The sequence below is a fragment of the Heteronotia binoei genome, chromosome 17 (assembly GCF_032191835.1).
Source record: "Heteronotia binoei isolate CCM8104 ecotype False Entrance Well chromosome 17, APGP_CSIRO_Hbin_v1, whole genome shotgun sequence".
NCBI lineage: Eukaryota > Metazoa > Chordata > Lepidosauria > Squamata > Gekkonidae > Heteronotia > Heteronotia binoei.
This window is the reverse complement of record NC_083239.1, coordinates 48,024,101-48,050,378: the sequence shown is the minus strand read 5'-3', so window position 1 is coordinate 48,050,378 and position 26,278 is coordinate 48,024,101. Positions and strand designations below refer to the sequence as shown.

Genomic DNA, 26,278 nt, shown 5'->3' with positions numbered 1-26,278 from the left:
TATCATCATCATCATCATCATCATCATCATCATCATCATCATCATCATCATCATCATCATCTTCTTCTTCTTCTTCTTCTTCTTCTTCTTCTTCTTCTTCTTCTTCTTCTTCTTCTTCTTCTTCTTCTTCTTCTTCTTCTTCTTCTTCTTCTTTCCTACTGCATTGATAACCTGACTTCGACCCTGTCGTTCCTGATCCCTAAATTCCCTTAAGGAACTATGCCGGAGCTTGTGTGATCAACAAAAGGAATGCTGACTCCAAACGTGCCGGGTGCAATCTGCTGTTGTTTAGGCAGACACAAAACTCCTGAAGGAGATTTTTTTTTGAAGGGGGGGCAGGCTAAGGGGTTGCAAGTGGCGGAGAAAGATCCAAGACCCAGTCACATGGTGCAGGAAAGGCGAAGACACCTTTTGACAGCCGGTTCGAGAAGCTCATTGAGGTTTGGGGGGACTTTCCTGAACTGCCCACCTCACAATCGCTTTTACAAACATTTCCACCATATTGAGGGTGGGGAGTTGTGAGGCGCAGGCCTTGAATTCAGCAGGAGCTCACAGGAGCTCCTGAACCTTTCTGAGGGTTCCCCCTCCTCCTCCCCACCTACCTTGTCCATTGAACAGTAGTGCAGCTGCATAACAATCCTTGAATTAGGAGAGCGGGCAGCCAGCCAGCCACCAGGGACTTTGCCACACCCCTAGCAGCCCTCATTAACCCCTGGAGAAGCCCACGCCACCCTTTCTCCACTTTTGCTGTGCTTTTGAGCAGCTTGCTGACCTTTTGACGGGGCTCTCCTTTCTTGCGTCAGGTTGCTTTTGGCTGCTGGGGGGGCCCCCCGCATATGCTAATGAGTTATACAAATGAGCTCCACCACCTATTTTTCTGCAAAGCGATCCCTGGTGAGGCGGCAATGTACAAGGCAACGGAGACGGGGAGCGCATTGTCGTTTTATTGAGCATTGAGGCGAACACGTGACCTGTGCATCTAAAGCTGGGATGTGATGGTTGAAAGGGGACGAATGTCTGTATAAAAGGAACAGTGCTGGAAGGAAGCAGCGAGAGGATGGCAAGGTCTAAAGGGGGAGCTGTCCAAAGGCAAGAGGTAACCCCCCCACACATGTGCGCACTGTGTGTGGGGGACAGTCCCAAACACCAAAGGTCCTGGTTCCGTTACATGCCCAGCTTGATAGTAGTCCATGTCTGTCTCTTCAGGGTGGGGAGAGCGGAGTCGGTGTCTCCCCGAACTGGGTGGCTGTTGAAAGCAAAACTGCCCAGACCAAACTTTTGTCCTTGAGGCCAGGGGAAGGCAGTACCTGGTCAGATTTGGTCCCTTTCCACCTCTGCCCTTCGCCCTGCCCCTCCCCTCCGAAACTTAGCAAGGGACCAACCCCGAGTTCAGGTCCTGCCTTTCGCAACCGAATCCACAGCCGTTTCCTGCTTCGGTCGCTGCGTTGAAGCTGAATCAGCTTTTGGAGGTGTGCAGTTTCTCCATCTCGTCTTGGCCGTCTCCCCCTCTGCTCTCCCCGCCCCGGCCACCAGGGGGAGCAGGGCACGCATCTCTGTCCCGTGGGGCTGGCAGGGGGGCCGCCCTATGTTGGCGCTTTGTTGGAGAGATAGGCGATGAGGGCCACCACCGCCCCAACGTAGGTGCAGATCCCGAGGATGATGGACAGGACGGCCAACGCGAAGGTCTGTCGGGAAGCCGTCCACGCTCTGGGGTAGTCTCCTTTCGCCGACGCCTTGTTGGTCTGTGAGAAGGAAACAAATCAGTTGTCTGGGGGGAGGAAAGAGGTTTGGGGGCTAAGGCCCACCTGACGTGCATGCACCTGTCCTCTGCGAGTGCTAGCTTAAATGCCAGCAAAGCACATAGTGGCTGTGATGCAGGGGAAGCACTCTGTGCATGCTCTGGGTTTCTCTGTTGTATCATTTCATACATACTTGTATCATTTCATACTCTGGGACTTAGAAAAGAGACAACTAAGGGGGGGACTAGGGTTGGCAAGTCCCTCACGGCGTCCGGCAGGGGACTGTTTTCATGTGCGTGGAGTGATAACATCACTCGTAAGTGATGTCATCGCACCGGCGACGTCGCGCTCCGGCCACTCTAGACGCGTCCAGGAAAACTCTATGGTTTTCCTAGACGCTCTGGCAATTTGGGAGGGTAAACTCTATGGTCCTCTATGGTACATAGAGTTTTCCCTCCCAAATTGCTGGAGCGCCCAGGAAAACCATAGAGTTTTCCCGGAAGCTCCTAGAGCGGCCGGTGCACGGCTTCACCAGCGCGATGACATCCCTGCGAGGGGATCCCCCAATTTGGAGGCCCTCTCCCTGCTTCAGGGTCATCAGAAAGTGGGGGGAGGGGAGGGAAATGTCTGCTGGGAACTCTATTATTCCCTATGGAGACTTATTCCCATAGGAAATAATGGCGAATTGATCTGCGAGTACCTGGGGCTCTGGGAGGAATGCTTTTTGAGGTAGAGGTACCAAATTTTCTGTATAGCACCCAGTGCCTCTCCCCAAAGTTCCCCCCAAGTTTCGAAAAGGTTGGACCAGGGGGTCCAATTCTATGAGCCCCCCAAAGAAGGTGCCCCTATCCTTCATTATTTCCTATGGAAGGAAGGCATTTTAAAAGGCGTGCGGTCCCTTTGAATGTGATGGCCAGAACTCCCTTTAGAGTTCAATTATGATTGTCACACCCTTGCTCCAGGCCCCACCCCCAGTGTCTCTTGGCTCCACCCTTAAAGCCTCCTGGCTCCACCCCCAAAGTTCCCAGATATTTCTTGAATTGGACTTGGCAACCCTAAAGTGTTCCCAAATTTAGCAGGGGGGACTAGACAGAGAGGCATTGACTGCCGAGTTGCCTCTTCCTTCTTCCAGTTTCATAACCTCCCCCCAGCCAGACCCCTGAAGCCGCCCACCCAGTTTCCTGTTCACTTTGGGTGGTACTTACCTTTTGGGACAGGTAGAAGGCAGCGATGCCTAGTGGCCAGAAGCAGCACAGCATAGAGAAGACAGCCAGGCCAAGGTAATCCTGCGGCAGCAGTGTAGAGAAACTGCTCTCGCTCTCCGTATCGCTGTCGCTCGAGGAGTCGTTCTAGGGTTGGAAGCAAAAAGCGAGTGGTTAATTTTGGGGTTCCCACCCCCTCCATGGATGAATCCCCCCACCTCCATCCTGAGACAGTCGGCTTCCATTTTGGACCTCTGCTCGCACTTAGAATCCTAGAGTTGGAAGGGACCTTCAGGGTCATCTAGTCCAACCCCCTGCACAATGCAGGAAACTCACAGATACCTCCCCCTAAATTCACAGGATCCTCATTGCTGTCAGATGGCCCTCTAGCCTCTGTTGAAAAACCTCCAAGGAAGGAGAGCCCACCACCTCCCAAGGAGGAAGCCTGTTCCACTGAGGAACCGCTCTAACGGTCAGGAAGTTCTTCCTAATATTGAGCCGGAAACTCTTTTGATTTAATTTCAACCTGCGTTATAACACGCAGGTATGAGCTGCGAAGCCAGTAAAGCTTACTTTTAGTCGGCAACAAGCAGGGGGAAGGGAGCGAGCGGGGCGCCGCAGGGGTGGTGGGCAGTGGCGGTAGCGGTCCAGAGGGGGCTAGCAGCGGCCGCAGCAGTGGAGAGGGAGGAGGGAGGCAAGCTAAGCGCTTGCCTGGGGCACCGGAGGGGGGGGCCGAGAGCCCAATTTGCCGCTCCCCCACCTCTTGGTGCCCTAGGCAGCCGCCTACTTTGCCTAGCAGGAGGGCCGGCCCTGGATGCCCCTATCCTTCATTATTTTCAAATGGAGGGAAGGCATTTAAAAGGTGTGCGGTCCCTTTTAAGTGTGATGGCCAGAACTAGGGTTGCCAATCCCAGGAGGCGGCAGGGGATCCCCCGGTTTGGAGGCCCTTCCCCCGCTTCAGAGCCATCAGAAAGCGGGGGGGGGGGAGATGCCTGCTGGGCACTCCATTATTCCCTATGGAGACCGATTCCCATAGAGTATAATGGAGAACTGATATGCAGATATCTGGGGCTCTAAGAGAGCTGTTTTTTAAAGAGGCACCAACTTTTCAGCATAGCATCCAGTGCCTCTCCTCAAAAGCCCCTCCAAGTTTCAAAAAGATTGGACCAGGGGGTCCAATTCTATGAGCCCCCAAAAGGAGGTGCCCCTATCCTCCATTATTTCCAAGGAGTGAAGGCATTTCAAAGGTATGCAATTCCTTTCAGTGTGGTGGCCAGAACTCCCTTTGGAGTTCAATCCTGCTTGCCACACCCTTGCTCCTGGCTCCGCCCCCAAAGTCTCCTGGCTCCACCCCCAAAGTCCCTAGATATTTCTTGAATTGGACCTGGCAACCCTACGCGTGGGGCAGGGCTTGTCAGGAGCGTCCATCTTGGAACCATTTTGTCCTTCGAGCCCCAACCTCCTCCCTGTCTCTTAGAGGCCTTTCAGAACCACTTAACCAAGTTTCTCATCATCTGTAACGTAATATGACTGCCTATAATCAAGGGATCCCAGTGTGCTGCTCGAGGGCACTGTGGTGCCTTCTGACATGTTTCTGGGGAGCTGGCAAATGTCTTTAGAAAGTAGGCCGGGGCACATGAGGCTTTTCCCCTAGCAAGGCTTCTCATTTGCTATTAGAAATGTAACTGGCTGTGCAGATTTTTTAAAAAGTTGCCTTGGCGGTAGCAGCTGCCACCACAACACAAGGATCTTCACTGTGTGACTGAAAGTAAGCTGTGGCAGCCATTTTGTGACTGGCTCCATCTCCCAAAGCAGCCATTTGCTGGCAGCCATTTTGTGGCTGCACCCACCTCCCCTATATCGGAATTCCAACAGCACCCACAGGCTCAAGAAGGATGGCGAGTCTTTCCATAATCTTACAACGCTTCCTCTAAGCTGTGGAGTCTTGTGAGCAAAAATGCAACTTTGTGAGCTACTGCATGAATTAGTTTGCTCTGGGGCCATTTTTCCTGAGCGAAGACAAAATAGTGTGAGCTGGAGGCTAAAAAACTGTGAGCTAGCTCACACTAACTCAGCTTAGAGGGAACAGACTTACAACCGGTGGACCTTAAAGCTTTCCCATCACACCCCCCATCACAAACAGCATCCAAGATGGGATTGGGTGGATAGGAGAAGAACTGCTTCTCACTGGCTGGGAGTGGATAAAGCATCCCCTCTCCCCATAACTGAATCCTTTGCCTCAATAAAGGAAAGCCAAGCGCCGTTGTGGGGCAGGGGCTTCATGTACCTAACATCTGTCGCTGGGAACAATTGTTCTGTCCCCTGGTGACAGGAATCCTTCAAATGAGTGTATTATGAGATGCCAATCCCCAGGTGGGGGCAGGGGATCCTGCCGTTTTGAAGCCCTCCCTCTGCTTCAAGGTTATCAGAAAGCAAGGAGGTGGGAGGGAAATGTCTGCTGGGCACTCCATTATACCCTACAGAGATTGATTCCCATACGGTATAATGGAGAATTGATCCATGGGTATCTGGAGCTCTGGAGGGGCTGTCTTTTTGAGGTAGAGGCACCAAAATTTCAGCATAGCACCTGGTGCCTGTCCTCAAAACAACTCCCCAAGCTTCAAAAAGATTGGACCAGGGGGTCCAATTTTATGAGCCCCCAAAGGAGGTGCCCCTATTCTCCATTATTTCCTATGGGATGAAGGCATTTAAAAGGAGCGTGGTCCCTTTAAATGTGATGGCCAGAACTCCTTTTGGAGTTCAATCACATTGCCACACCCTTGCTCCTGGCTCCACCCCCAAAGTCCCCAGGTATTTCTTGAGTTGGACTTGGCAACCCTCGTGTGTATTCAATCTCTTCCTAACCTCACAGTGCAGAGAGGCACCAAGCGAGCCTTCTACATTGCTAATATACAAGCTCCAGATTGTTCTGGCCTATAATAATGATGGGTAACCTGCTAATAATAACAGTGATGATCATGGAGAAGTTCAAAAGCTCAGGAGGGGAAGCTGTTTTTAAAAGAAGCAGCTACATTTCTGTTGCCGCCTCTTTCTTTCTCGCTCTGTCTTGGAATCAGGCCTTATTTTGGGCAGGAGCTCACAAGAGTGGAGCTCTGGAACCTCTAAATGTTATTGCGCTCTTTCTTTCTCCCCCCCCCTCCCCCCCAAAAAATCCTGCGTCTGGATTCCATTGCTCAAAGCCCCTGTGAGAATTTTGCTGAATTCTAAGATTTTACAAACTTCCTAATATTTTTCCCCACCAAAAATGGGAAAATAACCAAAACATATCGAGCAGACAGATGGAAATCTTCCTCATGCCACTGTGGCCACATAGGAGAAAGTCATTTTAAAAAATATGATGGGAGTAAGGTTTTATGATGACCATTATGAAAGTCAGTTTGGTATAGTGGTGAAGTGTGCGGACTCTTATCTGGGAGAACCAGGTTTGATTCCGCACTCCTCCACTTGCATCTGCTGGAATGGCCTTGGGTCAGCCATCGCTCTGGCAGAAGTTGGCCTTGAAAGGGCAGACTCTTATCTGGGAGAACCGGGTTTGATTCCCCACTCCTCCACTTCCAGCTGCTGGAATGGCCTTGGGTCAGCCGTAGCTCTGGCAGAGGTTATTCTTGAAAGAGCAGACTCTTATCTGGGAGAACCGGGTTTGATTCCCCACTCCTCCACTTGCAGCTGCTGGAATGGCCTTGGGTCAGCCATAACTATCGCAGGAATTGTCCTTGAAAGGGCAGACTCTTATCTGGAAGAACCGGGTTTGATTCCCCACTCCTCCACTTGCAGCTGCTGGAATGGCCATGGGTCAGCCATAGCTCTCGCAAGACTTGTCCTTGAAAGGGCAGCTTCTGTCAGAGCTCTCCCAGCCCCACTCAGCTCATAGGGTGTCTGTTGTGGGGGGAGAAGATATAGGAGATTGTACTCTGAGTCTCTGAGTCAGAGAGAAGGGCAGGGTATAAATCTGCAATTCTTCTTCTTCCTCTTCATTATAATTCAAGAAGCATTTTAAGGTAGATGCTGAACTGATATACTTTAGTACACCTTCTGGTGATGTCAGGGGTGTGTGGCATATGAGCTCCGGCACCTCTTTTTCTACTAAATGACTCCTGCTTGGAACAAAACAGGAGCCCCAGCATGTAAAGGGTTGGATCTCATGGATTGGTTCCATTGGCAGCACTTTCTTTTGCTTGGGAACCCTTCTCTCTAACACAGGGATGCTGAACTCGTTTGTTATATAAATTAGGCCTTGTCGGGCCAGGCTGGGCCATGTCAGGTAGGGTTGCCAAGTCCAATTCAAGAAATATCTGGGGACTTTGGGGGTGGAGCCAGGAGACTTTGGGGGCGGAGCCAGGAGACATTGGGGGTGGAGCAAGGAGCAAGGTGGTGACAAGTGTAATTGAATTCCAAAGGGAGTTCTGGCCATCACATTTAAAGGGACCACGTGCCTTTTAAATGCCGTCCCTCAATTTGGAATAATGAAGGATAGGAGCACCTTCTTTTGAGGCTCATAGAATTGGACCCCCCTGGTCCAATCCTTTTGAAACTTGGAGGGTGTTTTGAGGTGAGGCAAAGGATGGTATGCTGCAAATTTGGTGCCTCTACCTCAAAAGACAGCCCACACCCCCCCCCAGAGCCCCAGATACCTGCGGATCAATTCTCCATTAGTCCCTATGGGAATCTGTCTCCACAGGGAATAATGGAGTGCCCAGGAGACATTTCCCTCCCTCTGCCCCCGCTTTCTGATGACCCTGAAGCGGGGGGAGGGCCTCCAAACCGGGGGATCCCCAGCCCCCACCTGGGGATTGGCAACCCTAGTATCAGGCCAGGCCGTGTGTGTACCTATTTAAGATTAGGTAGCAGAGATATAAACTTTTTAAAAGACATGGAGAAACATGACAAAAAAAGAAGAAGAAGATGAAGAAGATATTGGATTTATATCCCGCCCTCCACGGCGAAGAGTCTCAGAGCCGCTCACAATCTCCTTTACCTTCCTCCCCCACAACAGACACCCTGTGAGGTGGGTGGGGCTGAGAGGGCTCTCACAGCAGCTGCCCTTTCAAGGACAACCTCTGCCAGAGCTATGGCTGACCCAAGGCCATTCCAGCAGGTGCAAGTGGAGGAGTGGGGAATCAAACCCGGTTCTCCCAGATAAGAGTCTGCCCTTTCAAGGACAACCTCTGCCAGAGCTATGGCTGACCCAAGGCCATTCCAGCAGGTGCAAGTGGAGGAGTGGGGAATCAAACCCGGTTCTCCCAGATAAGAGTCTGCCCTTTCAAGGACAACCTCTGCCAGAGCTATGGCTGACCCAAGGCCATTCCAGCAGGTGCAAGTGGAGGAGTGGGGAATCAAACCCGGTTCTCCCAGATAAGAGTCTGCCCTTTCAAGGACAACCTCTGCCAGAGCTATGGCTGACCCAAGGCCATTCCAGCAGGTGCAAGTGGAGGAGTGGGGAATCAAACCCGGTTCTCCCAGATAAGAGTCTGCCCTTTCAAGGACAACCTCTGCCAGAGCTATGGCTGACCCAAGGCCATTCCAGCAGGTGCAAGTGGAGGAGTGGGGAATCAAACCCGGTTCTCCCAGATAAGAGTCCGCACACTTAACCACTACACCCAACTGGCTTTCCAGCACCTTAAAATAAAATATGCTTAAAACATTAGCACTTTTTGGTCTTAAAGGTGCTTTCTTTGTATCTCTCCTATGGGATCCAGGGAAGCAAAGGAAGCTCTGGCTCTTTCCCTCCCTCCCCAGGGGACCAGGAGAGGGAGGAGCCGCAACCAATGGAGAAAATTGAGGTTTTGCTTTGCAGCTTCTGTGCAATGGAGCAAGCCTGGCAAAGCAAGCTGAGGTGCAGAAGGAAGCAAGAGAGGGAGAAGGAAGTGGACAAGAGCCAGTTGCTCAGGGGCCTGATAAGAGCCTTCTGAGGGCCTAATTCAGCCTCTGGGCCGCATGTTCATGACACCCCTGCTCTAACACAAGAGGCTCTTTGTATCTCCTGGATTGGAGGAAACTTTACACCAGAGGAGAACTCTTAGCGGAAAGGAATCTGTGGAATGCATCCCTACGGGTTTAATCCAGGAGTCCCCTGACCTTTTTGAACTTTGAGGCATCTTTGGAATTCTGACACGGTACGGTGGGCCTGGCAACAAAATGGCTTCCACAGGAGGCGGAGCCAGCCGCATAATAATTGCCGCCGCTTAACTACAGGAACACGCAGGGTGTAGATCTTTGTGCTGCAGTGGCAGCTGCTGCCAGAGCAACGTTTTAAAATATCTGCACGGCCGATCAATTCTCCAAAGGTCAGTCAGAAGCCATACTGGGGAAAAGACTCGTTTCCTAAGAACACTCGGTGAGCGCCAGAAAAAAGTGTCGGCAGACAGCACAATACAGGCTTCTGGTTTAACCCATGTTGGTACCTGCGTGACCTTGCTCAAATAAATTGCCTCGTCCAGCTCTTACCTTGAGGTCCCTCAGGCCAAACCACACAAAATAGCCTTATTTCCCCTCCCCCCTCTCAGGAGACTATGCTTTAAAGCTAGGCTTCCCAACCCTCCCGCCCTGGCAGGGGACCCCAGGATTTCCACCCTCTTCCCCCGCTCCCCAAAAAACCGGAAGCGGGGGGAGGGGGGAAACGGCGCCAGGGAGCATGGCGAGCCGCCCGATCCTGGAGCGAGCGAGGCCGCCGCGCCGCTGCTGCCCCCTCCCCGCCCACTGCAGCTGCTCCTCCGAGATGGGCCCAGGCTGAGCCCATCTCGGAGGAGCAGCCAAGAGCAGCGCAGGCAAAACCAGAGAAGGGGAGGGCGAGGAAGGCCAAGAGCATGGTGAGCCACGAATCCGGGCCCTTCTAGGACCCGGACTCGCAGCTCGCCACGCCCCCGGCCCGCCTCCACCCCCCCCCCGATTCCACCCCAGAGGCGGAGCGGGCGAGGCCGCCGAACCGCTGCCGTCTCTTCTCCGCTTGCCGTGGCTTTCCTTACATTTCACAAAAGGTAGGGACTTCTGCACAGTGGCCGCAAAGTTATTGAACACTCTCTTCCCAGGCAAACCCGTTAGGTCTTTCTCATTTGGCTTCCATATGCCAGGCAAGGAGACGCCGTTTCCCCCCCCCCCCAGCTCCACCCCAGTGTCTCCTGGCTCCACCCCAAAAGTCTCCTGGCTCCACCACCAAAGTCCCCAGATATTTCTGGGGTTGGACTTGGCAACCCTATTTAAAGCAGGGGTATCAAACACGCAGTTCAGGGCCCAAATCAGGCCCCCAGAGGGCTTCTATCAGGCCCCCGAGCAACCGGCTGTCATCTGCTTCGTCTCCCTCTCCCTTGCTTCCTTCTATAGCACAGCTTGCTTTGCCAGGCTTGCTCAATCGCACAGGAGCTACAGAGCAAAATCTCTGTTTTCTCCACCGAACTGAGGCTCCTCCCTTGGGGGGGGGGAGGAATAGCTTGCGTTGCCAGGCTCTCACAATCACACAGCAGAGCTACTGAACCAAGCCCCTCTTCCTTCTATTGGCTGAGGCTCCTCCCCACCAAGTCCCCCGGGGAAGGAAGGAAAGAGCCAGAGCTTCCTTTGCCCAGTTCCCTGGATCCCATGGGAGAAATACAAAGAAAGCATCTTTAAGACCAATGACTGCTAACATTTTAAGCATGTTTTAAGTTTTTTAAAAAATATATATTTGTGTTTATGTTCGTTATAAAGTTTATATCTCTGCTACCTAATCTTAAATAGGTACGCACATAGCCCGGCCCAACATGGCTCAGCCCAACCTGACATGGCCCGGCCCCTCAAGGTCTCATTTATGTCAGATCTGGCCCTCATAACAAATAAGTTCAACACCCCTGATTTAAAGGACTGGAATGGGGAGGGGAAGTCGGAGCTATGATTTAAAGGGGCTTCTCCTTCCCTTCCCCTTGCACTGTTCTGCTAATAAGAAAAAAACCCCAAACATTTATTTATATCCTGCCTTTCATCCCGCTGGAAACCCAACATGGCTTACATAGCTCTCCACTCCATTTTATCCTCACAACAACCCTGAAAGGTAGGATAGACTTGCGAAAAGGAGGGCAGGAAGGGCTGCATCAGTGCTTAGTACTTGTGGCTCCTTCTACACGCCCAGGGAAATGCTGATTGACACTTCGGAGTCAGAAATTTTTCTCCAGGCCAGATTGGCAAGGGATCCTGGAGGTTTTTGCCATCTTCTTGGCCTGGAGGAGGGGTCACTGGGGATTAGGCTTCCCAATCCCCAGGTTCCAGCAGGGGATCCCGCGGTTTTACAGGCTCCACCCCACCCCCAGCTAGCTGGCCGGCAGGGGGAAGCTCAGCCCCCACGGCCACCACGTATCTCTAGCTCTCTGGCAGATTTAGAAACCTGCAAACAGATCCCGTTTTAAAATGTGTGTGTGTACCTTTAAATTTGAGAAGGAAGCAGGAAGTACTTAATGGGGAAGGGTCAGCAGCAGAGCCTCCTGAGAGCACAATCCCTCAGTTTGTTTTGCTTTCATTTCAGAGGAAGTAAGAGAGAGAGTGCGCGTGTGTGTGAGAGAGAGCAGCATAGCCCCTCAGTTTGTTTTGCTTTCATTTCAGAGGAAGTAAGAGAGAGAGTGCGCGTGTGTGTGAGAGAGAGCAGCATAGCCCCTGTACTTTTCAGATGTTGTTGTGGAGGAACCGGACCCAGAAAGTGTGTGTGTGTGAGAGAGAGAGAGAGAGAGAAAGCAAGAAAGCAAGCAAGGAAAAAAGAAAGAAAGAGCAAGCAAGCACAGCCTCTGTACTTTTCAGAAGTCTTTGTAGAGGAACCAGAGCCAGTAAGAGTGTGTGTGTGTGTGTGTTTGTTTTGCATTGTTTTCAGAGTCTTTGTATAGGAACCTGTTTATGGGATGGAGGAAAACTCTTGCCAGTGTTAGCTTGAAGAACAGCAGTTCCTGTGAATAAAGCCCCACTGAGATCGCAAAAATGTGAGCTTGCAAACTCTCTGCATTTTGGCTGCGTTTTGTGTGTGCTCACTTTCATTTATTAGAATTGCAGCTATTGGGGGATTGGGAAATGATGACTATTCACTGTATTATAACTATGCACTGCTGTATTTTTATGTATTTATTTTGGAAATGGGAAAGTCTGGTCCTGCCCAAAGTCTCCTGGCTCCACTCCCAAAGTCTCTTGGCTCCACCCCCGAAGTCCCCAGATATTTTCTGAATTAGACTTGGCAACCCTACTGGAGATGTGGGGGGGAGGCATTTGTGGATTTCTTGCACTGTGCAAGGGGTTGGAGTAACCCTGGAACTCCCTTCCAGCTCTATGCTTGTGTGATTCTATGAGAGCATGTGATTGGCCCAAGGTCACCCAGCAAGCTTCCATGGCACAAATGGGGATTCAAACCCGGATTTCCCAAATTTCTAATCTGAAACTTTAACCACTATACGCTGCTGGATATGGCACATGAGTCCCTGTCTGTACCCCACCCTTCAAATCGCGGGCACACCCGATTTAAAAAGAAGTCACTGCAGAAAATAATGTCGTTCTGTCCTTGGGCATTTATCACAGACTTTCATGAGGACAGAACGGATCTTGTTTCTGAGTTAGAGCATATATGGAACCAGCAGATAACAATTTTTTCCCTCCCACACGTCCATTTACCTTTGCTCTGGTTTAGATTACAGGAAGATGTACTTCTCTCAGTTCAAAGACAACCCATCGTTTCCTTAATAGGCTGCTCTCGGGGAACTTTGCGAAACTGCAGCCTGTTGTCGGTAGAATTTTAGCGCTTCGGGGTGTTATTAAGGTTCAGAAGATCAGAGACACAGGCCTTTGATTTTCAAATGAATTATTCCCCCCACATGCGCTCCCCCACTGCTAAGTTTCCAGTGATTAAGGATCCTCCTAAGTAAGTAAGCCCCGTGGCGCAGAGTGGTAAAGCTGCAGTACTGCAGTCTGAGCTCTCTGCTCATGACCTGAGTTTGATCCCGGCGGAAGCTGGGTTCAGGTCGCCGGCTCAAGGCTGACTCAGCCTTCCATCCTTCCGAGGTCAGTAAAATGAGGACCCAACTTGCTGTGGGGGGTGGTGGAGTGTAGATGACTGAGGAAGGCAACGGCAACCCACCCCGTAAAAAGTTTGCCGAGAGTCGGAAACGGCTAGGGGGCTACCTTTACCCTTTTTTAAAAGTAACTTTTTTTTAAAGTAACCGCACCTCAAAAAAGATATTATAGCGGGAAAAGGGCAACTAGAATGATTAAAGGGATGAAACGCTTTGCCTATGAAAAAAGGGTAAAACGCTTGGGGCTCTTTAGCTTGGAGAAACGTCGACTGAGGGGTGACATGAGAGAGGCTTACAAGATTGTGCATGGGATAGAGAAGGTAGAGAAAGAAGTATGAGAACTCCAGGGCACTCAATGAAATAGGAGGGTCAAGTTTGTTGCCAAGTGTATCTGCCCCTGTGGATTTCTTGCATTCCAGCCTTCAGGTGAGGCCTGGAGATCTCCCGCTTTTTCAACTGAACTCCAGCTGGCAGAGATCAGCTCCTCTGGAGAAAATGGCTGCTCTGAAGGGTGGAGTCTATGGCATTGTGCCATGCTGAGGCCCCTCCCCTCCCCAAGCCCCACCCTTTCCCAGCCCCACCCCCAAAGTCTCCAGGTATTTTCCAACACAGACCCAGCAGCCCTATCCTGCCTCGCCCCCAGGCCCCATCTTACCTCGAGATCCAGCCCCTCTGCATCGCCCACTTCGTAACAGACTGTGTGAATGTCCTTCTCAAGGGCCACTTTCCGGGGTAACTCTCCGGCCTGTTTGCTGTCCCCGAAGGCCGTTTCGATGTAATCTTTCTTCTTCCAGCCCTGAGGGTGGTTTGGCTTCCACCGCTCGGGGTACAACGCTGGGTCGGAAGGACGGTACGGCCCCACCGTCCTTTGCAGGCTGCCAGGGTCTAAGAGCTGGTTGGTGAGAACGGAGCCAGGCTGATGGAACCAATGGAAGTCGTGCAACGCCTGGCGGTAAAACGGCCTGGAGTGTTCCTGGTGACCAGCTTGGCTTGCCACCTCACTCTGGAGGGCCACCTTCCCGGGTGTTTTGGCCAAAAGCGGGTGCTGTAGTTCGTGGATGTTCTCCATGATGCTCCCTGAAGGAAGATGCTCGGTGCCTCCTTTTGAGTAAATCTTGCCAGTTTTTTCACCTGGGGAAGAATTATAAGATCACTAAGGGCGGAAAAATGGCTTTTAGGCCTACTGCAGTGTTTCCCAACATGGCTCCCATAGGCGCCATGGCAACTGCCGATATCTTTCCTGACACCCACAAGCAGTGTTCCCTCTAAGCTGAATTAGTGTGAGCTAGTTCACAGATTTTTAGCCTCCAGCTCACACATTTTGGTCTCAGCTCAGGAAAAATGGCCCCAGAGCAAACGAATTTATGCAGTAGCTCACAAGTTGACTGCCAGTAGCTCACAAAGTAGAATTTTTGCTCACAAAACTCTACAGCTTAAAGGGAACATTGCCCACCAGTGTTTTTAGGAAGTATGCAAGACCAGATGGAGCTTTGGCCCAGAAAGGCTTCTGAGAGAGTACTGGAGAGCAGCTGCCACCAGAGCACAACAATCTTCACTCTGTGACTGAGGGTAAGCCATGGTAGCCATTTTGGATGGCTCTGCCTCCTGTGGCAGCCATTTTGGATGGCTCCGCCTCTTGTATCAGCCATTTTGGATGGCTCCGCCTCCTGTGGCAGCCATTTTGGGACTGTGCCCCCCCACCCATATCAGAATTTTGAAGGTACCCACAGGCTCAAAAAATAGACCCTGGCCTACTGCATATCTTACAAATGAATCCCACCTGCTTGCAGATCCTCCCAGAACTATTTGCAAATACACTGCAGGGGCTGAAATAGGCGCCAATTTTAATTTTTACCTTTGCAAAGAAACCCATTTTCAGTTTCTTTCCCTTTCCCCACCCCCCTCTGCCCAATATGAGGATGATAATATTGGCCTGCATTTCAGGTCCGTTGTGAACCAAGTAGGGTTGCCAAGTCCAATTCAAGAAATATCTGGGGACTTTGGGGGTGGAGCCAGGAGACTTTGGGGGTGGAGGCAGGAGACATTAGGGGTGGAGTCAAGATCAAGGCTGTGACCAGCATCATTTATCTCCAAAGTGAGTTCTGGCCATCACATTGAAAGGGACGGCACACCTTTTCAATTCCCTCCTTCCATAGGAAATAATGAAGGATAGGGGCACCTTCTTTTGGGGCTCATAGAATTGGACCCCCTGGTCCAATCTTTTTGAAACTTGGGGGGTATTTTGGAGAGAGGCACTAGATGCTATACTGAAAATGTGGTGCCTCCACCCCAAAAAACAGTCCCCCCCAGAGCCCCAGATACCCATGGATCAATTCTCCATGATTTTCTATGGGAATAAATCTCCATAGGGAATAATGGAGTTCCCAGCAGACATTTCCCACCCCTCCCCCCGCTTTCTGAGGACCCTGAAGCGGGGGGAGGGTCTCCAAACCGGGGGATCCCCTGCCCCCACCTGGGGATTGGCAACCCTAGAACCAAGGCCTAGTGAAGTGTGGGAAGGGCTTCGAAAGGGATACGCGGACACGGATACGCGGATGTTGCAAAACAAAACAAAAAGCGCAGAACAAAGTAGGAGTCCAGTAGCACCTTTGGAGATAAATGATGCTGGTCACAGCCTTGATCTTGGCTCCACCCCTAATGTCTCCTGGCTCCACCCCCAACTCTAATCCCTTCAGTAAACCCTGCTAGTACAAAGCCAGGGCGGTACTGAAATTACCACAACATTCTGCTTCTCAATTTCTCCTTGCGATCTGCTCTGTTTCCCAAGAACGCTGCGGACACCGGCAATTGTATTGAACCCCCAAGAGAGAAAATGCACTTCCCCCCAGGCACACTACCCAGGCCTGAGAGATCTCATTAGAGGCTTGGCTGCTCTTCTCGGCCGACCCACGAGCCACCTTCCTAGTGTAAAAACAATTTTTTTATTATTCTACAACATATTATATCACCATTTCATTTACTTCTCTCAAATAAAAGTCAATATGTTGCATAGGGTTGTCAAGTCCAATTCAAGAAATATCTGGGGGCTTTGGGGGTGGAGCCAGGAGACATTAGGGGTGGAGCCAAGATCAAGGCTGTGACAAGCATAATTGAACTCCAAAGGGAGTTCTGGCCATCACATTTAAAGGGATGGCACACCTTTTCAATGCCTTCCTTCCATAGGAAATAATGGATAGGTGCACCTTCTTTTGGGGCTCATAGAATTGGACTCCCTGGTCCAATCGTTTTGAAACTTGGGGGATATTTTGGGGAGAGGCACTAGATGCTATACTGAAAATTTGGTGCCTCTACCTCAAAAAACAGCCCCCCCAGAGCCCCAGATACCCGCAGATCAATTCTCCATTATTTTCTATGGGAATAAATCTCCATAGGGAATGAGAGAGTTCCCAGCAGACATTTCCCTCCCCTCCCCCCGCTTTCTGAGGACCCTGAAGTGGAGGGGGTGGGCCTCCAAACCGGGGGATCCCCTGCCCGCACCTGGGGATTGGCAACCCTAATGTTGCATTTCCCCCTCCCCCTCCTCCCTTTCAAGACTTCCCCAGTGTTACCTACAATATAAAAGCAATAAAGGTAATTTAACATTAAAAAAAACTGTTTAAAAAGAAAAAAGGAACTTATACTTCTTTATGGTTATTACCTCATTCGATTAATGATCCAGTATATTACTAAATTAAGTCATATTATCTCTTATTATAATCTTTTAAGAAAGAACAAAATATTTTCTCATACTCTCATTTTAACTATCATTCTTATCTCAGTAAATTAAAAATAGCTGATAAACAAGTTATCCATTATCAAATATCACCAAGTGTCCTTTCACTCTCCAATGTGCTTCCACATAGTTCTGAAACTTTCGCCATTCATTATTAAAATTTTCCATATCAAGTTCCTTTAGTGTTCTTGCTAATTTGTCCATTTCACTTCAGTGCATAGTTTTCATAACCCAGTCCCATTTTTCTGTAATTTTATTTTGATTCCAGAACTGCGCATACAATGTCCGTGCAGCTGAAAGCATGTAGCAAAGTAATGTTCTGTCTTGCTTCGGAAAATTTTCTATTTGTAATCCCAACAAAAAAGATTTCTGGTGCCTTCTTCACTTTGTATCCCAAAATCTTTGACATTTCTTGATGGATCATTTGCCAATATTGTACAGCCCTTTCACAAGTCCACCACATATGGTAGAAGGACCCTTCATGTTTTTTACATTTCCAACATCGATCAGACATCTATTTGTTTTCGACAGGTTTTTTGGTGTCATATACCATCTATACAACATTTTGTAACAATTTTCTTTTATGTTATTACATGTTGATATTTTCATAGAGTTCTTCCACAAATATGCCCATTGTTCCTTGTTTATATTAATTGCCCACTTTATCATTTGAGATTTTACCACTTCTTCCTCTGTAGACCATTTCAGTAACAGTTTATATACTCTTGAGATCAATTTTACGTCCTCATCAAACAGCATGTTCTCCATTTCTGTTTGTTCTTGTCTTATTCCTTCATTCCTAATATCCTGCTTCAGCATTGAAACCAATTAAACTTATAATCCAATTCTTCCACGGATTTTAATTCTGCTTTGCCTCCTTGTATTTTTAACAATTGTTTATATGGTAACCATTTCTTTTTCCTCAATATCCGAATATAACTTTATTACTTCCGTTGGCACCTACGAGCCACCTTCCTGAAGGCAAAGCCGTGGGAGGATGGAGTGCCCTCTTGAAGGGGTGGCTGCCCATCAGTCCCTGCCAGGCCTGGGTAAACAATTGTCTTTCCCAAAGGGTCTCCCTTGTCAGCCATCCGGAACATTCTCCGCTTTTCAGTTTCAGTTAAGGATCTTTCAGCCAGGCTTTTTCACTTCTTAGTCCCCCGTGAATAAAGAACCTCCTGATGGCACCTGGTTTTTTGGCCATTGTGTGACACAGAGTGTTGGACTGGAGGGGCCATTGCCCTGATCCAGCATGGCTTCTCTTATGTTCTTATGTGACACAGAGTGTTGGACTGGATGGGCCATTGGCCTGATCCAGCATGGCTTCTCTTCTGTTCTTATGTGACACACAGTGTTGGACTAGATGGGCCATTGGCCTGATCCAACATGGCTTCTCTTATGTTCTTATGTGACACAGAGTGTTGGACTGGAAGGGCCATTGGCCTGATCCAACAGGGCTTCTCTTATGTTCTTATGTGACACAGTGTTGGACTGGAGGGGCCATTGGCCTGATCCAACAGGGCTTCTCTTATGTTCTTATGTGACACAGTGTTGGACTGGAGGGGCCATTGGCCTGATCCAGCATGGCTTCTCTTATGTTCTTATGTGACACAGAGTGTTGGACTGGAGGGGCCATTGGCCTGATCCAGCATGGCTTCTCTTATGTTCTTATGTGACACAGAGTGTTGGACTGGATGGGCCATTGGCCTGATCCAACAGGGCTTCTCTTCTGTTCTTATGTGACACAGAGTGTTGGACTGGATGGGCCATTGTCCTGATTCAACATGGCTTCTCTTATGTTCTTATGTGACTCAGAGTTTTGGACTGGATGGGCCACTGGCCTGATCCAACATGGCTTCTCTTCTGTTCTTATGTGACACAGAGTGTTGGACTGGAGGGGCCATTGGCCTGATCCAGCATGGCTTCTCTTATGTTCTTATGTGACACAGAGTGTTGGACTGGAGGGGCCATTGGCCTGATCCAACAGGGCTTCTCTTATGTTCTTATGTGACGCAGTGTTGGACTGGAGGGGCCATTGGCCTGATCCAGCGTGGCTTCTCTTATGTTCTTATGTGACACAGAGTGTTGGACTGGATGGGCCACTGACCTGATCCAGCATGGCTTCTCTTATGTTCTTATGTGACACAGAGTGTTGGACTGGAGGGGCCATTGACCTGATCCAACAGGGCTTCTCTTATGTTCTTATGTGACACAGAGTGTTGGACTGGAAGGGCCATTGGCCTGATCCAACAGGGCTTCTCTTATGTTCTTATGTGACACAGTGTTGGACTGGAGGGGCCATTGGCCTGATCCAGCATGGCTTCTCTTATGTTCTTATGTGACACAGAGTGTTGGACTGGAGGGGCCATTGGCCTGACCCAACATGGCTTCTCTTATGTTCTTATGTATGACACAGAGTGTTGGACTGGATGGGCCATTGACCTGATCCAGCATGGCTTCTCTTATGTTCTTATGTGACACAGAGTGTTGGACCGGAGGGGCCATTGGCCTGATCCAACAGGGCTTCTCTTATGTTCTTATGTGACACAGAGTGTTTGACTGGAGGGGCCATTGGCCTGATCCAGCATGGCTTCTCTTCTGTTCTTATGTGACACAGAGTGTTGGACTGGAAGGGCCATTGGCCTGATCCAACATGGCTTCTCTTCTGTTCTTATGTGACACAGAGTGTTGGACTGGATGGGCCACTGACCTGATCCAGCATGGCTTCTCTTATGTTCTTATGTGACACAGAGTGTTGGACTGGAGGGGCCATTGACCTGATCCAACAGGGCTTCTCTTATGTTCTTATGTGACACAGAGTGTTGGACTGAAAGGGCCATTGGCCTGATCCAACAGGGCTTCTCTTATGTTCTTATGTGACACAGTGTTGGACTGGAGGGGCCATTGGCCTGATCCAGCATGGCTTCTCTTATGTTCTTATGTGACACAGAGTGTTGGACTGGAGGGGCCATTGGCCTGATCCAGCATGGCTTCTCTTATGTTCTTATGTGACACAGAGTGTTGGACTGGATGGGCCATTGGCCTGATCCAACATGGCTTCTCTTATGTTCTTATGTGACACAGAGTGTTGGATTGGAGGGGCCATTGGCCTGATCCAACATGGCTTCTCTTATGTTCTTATGTGACACAGAGTGTTGGACTGGATGGGCCGTTGGCCTGATCCAACAGGGCTTCTCTTATGTTCTTATGTGACACAGAGTGTTGGACTGGAGGGGCCATTGGCCTGATCCAACAGGGCTTCTCTTATGTTCTTATGTGACACAGAGTGTTGGACTGGAAGGGCCATTGTCCTGATCCAACAGGGCTTCTCTTATGTTCTTAATGTTGCCAAACTCCGAGACGGAGGGGAGGAGGGATTCCTGGAGACTGGGGGGGTGGGTGGAGTCTGGGATCGGTTCAGGGAGGGGAGGGGCCTTGGCAGGGAGAAAGTCCACCCCCAAAGCAGCCATTTTCTCCAGAGGAACTCATCTCTGTCATCTGAAAAGAACTGCATTCTGGAAGGGCTCCAGGCCCCACCTGGAGATTGGGAATGGAAGAGGAGTCTCTGGCTGTCGATTCCACCAGTTGCTAGGAAACACTTCTAAATAAATTTGTACTCTATATCAGGGGTGTCAAACATGCAGCCAGGGGCCGAATCAGTCTCCTGGAGGGCTGCTATCAGGCCCCCGAGCAACTGGCTGTCATCTGCTTCCTTCTCCCTCTCTCTTGCTTCCTTCTGCATCTCCACTTGCTTTGCAAGGCTTGCTCAATTGCACAAAAGCTACAGAGTAAAACCTCAATTTTCTTCGTTGGCTGAGGCTCCTCCCTTCCTGGTCCCCTGGGGTGGGAAGGAAGGAGCCAGAGCTTCCTTTGCCCAGTTGCCTGGATCACACAGGAGAGATACAAAGAAAGCACCTTTAGAACCAAAAGGTGCTAATGTTGTAAGCATGTTTTATTTTAAGTTAAAAAAAAAATCTTTAGTCATGTTTGTGTCCTTTAAAAAAAGCTTATAGCACTGCTAAAAAAAAAGGTAAAGGTAGTCCCCCTGTGCAAGCACCCGTCATTTTTGACTCTGGGATGACGTTGCTTTCACGTTTTCATGGCAGACTTTTTACGGGGTGGTTTGCCATCGCCTTCCCCAGTCATCTACACTTTCCCCCCAGCAAGCTGGGGACTCATTTTACCAACCTCGGAAGGATGGAAGGCAGAGTCAACCTGGAGCCGGCTACCTGAACCAGCTTCCGCCAGGATCGAACTCAGGTCGTGAGCAGAGGGCTCCGACTGCAGTACTGCAGATTTACCACTCTGCGCCACGGGGCTCTGCTACCTAATCTTAAATAGGTACACACATGGCCCAGCCTGACACGTCCCAGTCCGGCCCGACAAAGTCCCATTTATGTCAGATCTGGCCCTCATAACAAATGAGTTCGACATCCCTGCTCTATATTGTATCAAATCTCTGTGTGTGTGTGTGTGTGTGTGTGTGTGTGCACTAAACTTATTCAACTATGGATTCATCCATTACCAGGGCTTTTTTTTTAGTAGGAACGCACAGGAACGCAGTTCCACCTGGCTTGGCATCAGGGGGTGTGGCCTAATATGCAAATGAGTTTCTGCTGGGCCTAGTTGGCAAAGGAAGCTCTGGCTCCTTCCTTCCCTCTCCAGGGGACCAGGAAGGGAGGAGCCTCAGCCAACGGAGAAAATTGAGGTTTTACTCTGTAAAAGGCGCTGGCCCTAATTGAGGAGAGGCGGGCGTCTCTTGGGGCGGGGACGGCCAACAGATGTTGGGAGGCCGAACGTAATGACCTCCTGGGCATATATGGAATGAGACGGTCCTGCAGGTATGTTGCTATATGTTGGGAACAGTTGGACAGCACTTTAACACACACACACACGCAAATTGATTGAAGAAAGGACTGGATTCCACTTTCCCCTTGATCTATCAAAACCATATTGGGGTATCGAAAAGGGAAGGTTGCCAACCAAGTTTTAGTAATATTGTTTCGTTTCTCAGTAGCAGGAAAACTGTGTGTAGCTGTAAACTGAGGGGAACTGAGAGAGGTCATAAGTTTTAATTAAGTTTTTAAAAGTCACTGGTTTTTTTGTTTTAATTGGAGCTTTCTTTTCCTAGGCTGCTGTTTCTGGGCTGCAAATGGGAGCTTCCATAACTGAATACTCCATTTAAAAATCCCCGCAGGTAGAAAATTAGCATTTCAAGGAAAGGGGTGTTTGGCTTAGTTTCGGCTCTGCTGTGCAGTTTGAGGTGTGTTTCGCGCACGGAGGGGCATTCAGTCCCATGAGTTTCCTTCTAGCATCTTGAAGCAGTACAGTTCCGGTTTCCTTTTGCATTTCCTATCCCCGCGCCAGCGAAGCATTTTCTTGGAAGTCCCTGAAGGTCGATGGGCAAGAAATAATTTATAGGAAAACTTGATTACTTTTATTATTTGCTGGAGCAATGATTTTTTTTTTTTTTTACGATGCCCGCCGCGCTCTGCATTTTACAGCGCCAGCAATGAAATTCCGGTTTAATTATTCAAATACTTCAAGCGCCTCTTGGATTTAAATGGAGCCTTGAGACTATAGAGGCGGTAGCGGAAGAATTTGAAAAAGAAGGGGATTGGAAAGGAGCTTCGGAGGAAATTTAGGAATATTGCAACAGTAACAAGGGGTGAGGGGGCTTGTTGGCTCAGATTGGGGATATTGGGCTTGTGAATTGGAAGTGTGAATTGTCAAAGGTGTTCTTGGTTGCCAATCTCCAGGTGGGGGCAGGGGATCCCCTGGTTTGGAGATCCTCCCCCTGTTTCAGGGTCATCAGGGAGTGTGGTGGGGGGAGGGAAATGTCTGCTGGGCACTCCATTATTCCCTATGGAGACTGGTTCTGATAGGGTATAACGGAGAATTGATCCATGGGTATCTGGGGCTCTGGGAGTGGCTTTTTTTGGAAGTAGACGCACCAAATTTGCAGCTTAGCATCCTGTGCCTCTCCCCAAAACACTCTCCAAGTTTCAAAATGATGGGACCAGGGGGTCCAGTTCTATGGGCCCCCAAAGAAGGTGCCCCTATCCTTCATTATTTCCAATGGAAGGAAGGCATTTAAAAGGTGTGCTTTGTCCCTTTAAATGTGATGGCCAGAACTCCCTTTGGAATTTAATGATGCTTAACACAACCTTGTTCCTGGCTCCACCCTAATGTCTCCTGGCTCCACCCCCAAATTCTCCTGGCTCCACCCCCAAAGTTCCCAGATAATTCTTGAATTGGCCTAGCGACCCTATCTCGGGGAGGGGGGGCGGTTCAGCTGACTGCTTTCTTTTTTTTTGCCCCCTCGACCTTCACGCAGTCCTCGTGGTGACCTCTGAAAGAGAACAGCGAGCGCCAGTCTTGAAGGGCCTTGCTGCCCTTAAAGGGATTGCAGTCGCCGGAGGAGAAGTGACATTTGAGTTTGTCTTTTGTTTAATTCCTGTCAGGGCCTCTCTGCCCACTCGGAAACCCAGGGACCGTGAAATGCGCTGCAGCCACAGGGGACTTCTGAGGCAGGGAGAGAGAGCTGAGCTGAGCATGGGCAGGAGTCCCTACTGTTGCATGGGTGCCTACGGTGGAAATTCAGAGTGTGCTATTGAGGAGATTAAGTGTGTACGGTGGCCAGGTCTGACTCAAGAAATATCTGGGGACTTTGAGAGGTGGAGCCAAGGGTGTGGCAAGCACAACTGAACTCCAAAGGGAGTTCTGGCCATCACATTTAAAGGGACCGCACTCCTTTTAAATGCCTTCTCTCCGTTGGGAATATTGAAGGATGGGGGCACCTTTTTGGGGGCTCATAGAACTGGACCCTGCGGTCCAAACTTTCTGAAACGTGGAGGGTGTTTTGGAGAGAGGTACCAGATGCTCTGCTGAGAATTTGGTGCCTCTACCTGCTGTTAACACCATCTTAACGCCACCCTACAGCGAGCTGCACGGAAAATAAAAATGCTGCCTGCTGTTGCTGTCGAGAATACTTAGAGGAGGGCCAGTACAAGCACTCTGAATTAGTTTAAGAAGCAGAGAGGACACCAAGGGACTAAGGTGGCCGGGTCCAATTAAGAAATATTTGGGGATTTTGAGGGTGGAGCCAGGAGACATTGGAGGTGGGGCCAGGAGACATTGGGGGTGGGGCCAGGAGACTTTGAGGGTGGGGCCAGGAGACATTGGGGGTGGGGCCAGGAGACTTTGGGGGTAGGGCCAGGAGACTTTGAGGGTGGGGCCAGGAGACATTGGGGGTGGGGCCAGGAGACATTGGGGATGCGGCCAGGAGACTTTGAGGGTGGGGCCAGGAGACATTGGGGTGGGGCCAGGAGACATTGGGGTGGGGCCAGGAGACTTTGGGGGTGGGGCCAGGAGACAGTGGGGGTGGGGCCAGGAGCAAGTCTGTTACAAGCATGATTGAATTCCAAAGGGAGTTCTGGCCATCACATTTCAAGGGACCGCACACCTTTTAAATGCCTTCCCTCCACTGGAAATAAAGAAGGATAGGGGCACCTTCTCTGGGGGCTCATAGAATTGGACCCCCTGGTCCAATCTTTTTGAAACTTGGAGCGTCTTTTGAGGAGAGGCACTGGATGCTTGGGAAGGGGTGGGGCCTCAGCATGGTATACGGTTGCCAGGTCTGCTTTGGAAAATACCTGGAGACTTTGGGGGTTGATCTGGGAGAGGGTGGGGTTTGGGGAGGGGAGGGGCCTCAGCATGGTACTGAGCTAGGGTTGCCAAGTATAGCTTAAGAAATATCTGTGGACTTTGGGGGTGGAGCCAGGAGACATTAGGGGTGGAGCCAAGATCAAGGCTGTGAAGCATCAGTGAATTCCAAAGGGAGTTCCGGCCATCACATTGAAAGGGACGGCACACCTTTTCAATGCCTTCCTTCCACAGGAAATCATGAAGGATAGGGGCACCATCTTTTGGGGCTCATAGAATTGGTCCCCCTGACCCAATCGTTTTGAAACTTAGGGAAATTTTGGGGAGAGGCACTAGATGCTGTACAGAAAATTTGGTGCCTCTACCTCAAAAAACAGCTCCCCCAGAGCCACAGATACCCACGGATCAATTCTCCATTATTTTCAATGGGAATAAATCTCCATAGGGAATAATAGAGTTCCCAGCAGACATTTCCCTCCCCTCCCCCCGCTTTTTGACGACCCTGAAGCCTGGGGATCCCCTGCCCCCACCTGGGGATTGGCAACCCTATACTGTGCCCTAGCCTCCATCCTTCCCAGCAGCCGTTTTCTCCAGGGGAACTGATCTCTGCTAGCTGGAGATCAGTTGTAAAAGCGGAAGATCTCCAGACCCCACCTGGAGGCTGGCAACCCCAGATGGCGCATTTCAGGATTCGCAGCTGAGCCTGCCGGTTCTTGATAGTTTCTTTTAGGAACCTTTGTTTTGGAGGCAGCCGAGTTGGTTTTCAGGAGAATGGCTGCATTAGCACCTCCGAGACCAACAAGGATTTTTTTTGGGGGGGTGAGCTTTCGCGAGTAAGATTGCCAGCTTGAAAGAATGTATTTTCAAAATATCTTGATGCTCATGTGGTGAGAGAGAACCAAAACGCCGCCTTCTGGAATTAGAATGACCCCCCCCCCGCCCTCAAAATTTGGAAGCCGTGTCGCTAAATGAGTCAGGCCGGCTCACCAGCAGCGTCGAAAATAGAGCTTTTCTGTGCCTCAGGCTTATCCTGGGGGGGGCTCAGAAAAGGTCTATTTTTGGCGCTGGCAAACTGACCCTTCTCATCTCGGATTAGCAAGAAGAATTTCTGTCTTGGCTGCCTCAAAGCCTCCGGAACCCTTAAACCTATTTGCGTCCGGTAACCATACCCTGATTCACTCTCTGCAGACAATGAAGGAAAGAGACGGAGCTGAATCAAACATGGATTTGGCCAGACACTGTTTGGTCGCATCCTGTCTGCTCTGACACCCCAGTTGCATTTACCTGTCTTCGTCTCAGCCCCTCACATCCCTTTCTTTTCTCTTCTGCCAGCTGCTGCCTGCCTCTTCGGTACTTTATGTTTTAAAAAGCAAATCCCTCTCTTTTCTTCAAATATTTAAAGATGGATAAAGCGTTTTCAGAACAGGGAGGACACGCAGCACGTCTCGGATCAGCGGGGAAATCCAGGGGGTATGTAGAGTTGCCAAATCCCATTCAAGAAATATCTGGGGACTTTGGGGGTGGAGCCAGCAGCAAGGTTGTGACAAGCAGCATTGAACTCCAAAGGGAGTTCTGGCCATCACATTTAAATGGACTGCACACCTTTTAAATGCCTTCCCTCCATTTGGAAATAACGACGGAGAGGGGGCACCTTATTCGGGGCTCATAGAATTGGACCCCCTGGTCCAATCCTTTTGAAACTTGGAGGGTGTCTTGAGGAGAGGCATCAGATATTATGCTGCAAATTTGGTGCCTCTACCTCAAATAACAGCCCCCCCAGAGCCCCAGATACCCACAGATCAATTCTCTATTGTACCCTATGGTATAGGGAATAATGGAGCACCCGCAGAAATTTCCCTCCCCCCTGCCACTTTCTGATGACCCTGAGTGGGGGAGTGCCTCCAAACTGGG

The 26,278-nt window shown here is 50.1% G+C and overlaps 1 protein-coding gene across 1 annotated transcript in view; it reads right to left on the bottom strand.

Annotated features, from left to right (window-relative positions):
- Nucleotides 1-931: 931 nt before the first annotated feature.
- TMEM91 (transmembrane protein 91) overlaps nucleotides 932-26,278 on the bottom strand; it is a 135,993-nt gene continuing 110,646 nt past the window's right edge. The window contains exons 2-4 of the mRNA XM_060257616.1: nucleotides 13,625-14,100; nucleotides 2,945-3,088; nucleotides 932-1,742 (exon numbers count right to left, since the gene is read on the bottom strand). Of these exons, the coding sequence (XP_060113599.1) occupies nucleotides 1,584-1,742; nucleotides 2,945-3,088; nucleotides 13,625-14,038 (717 nt within the window). The 5' untranslated portion in view covers nucleotides 14,039-14,100 and the 3' untranslated portion in view covers nucleotides 932-1,583. The remainder of the gene's footprint in view (nucleotides 1,743-2,944; nucleotides 3,089-13,624; nucleotides 14,101-26,278) is intronic.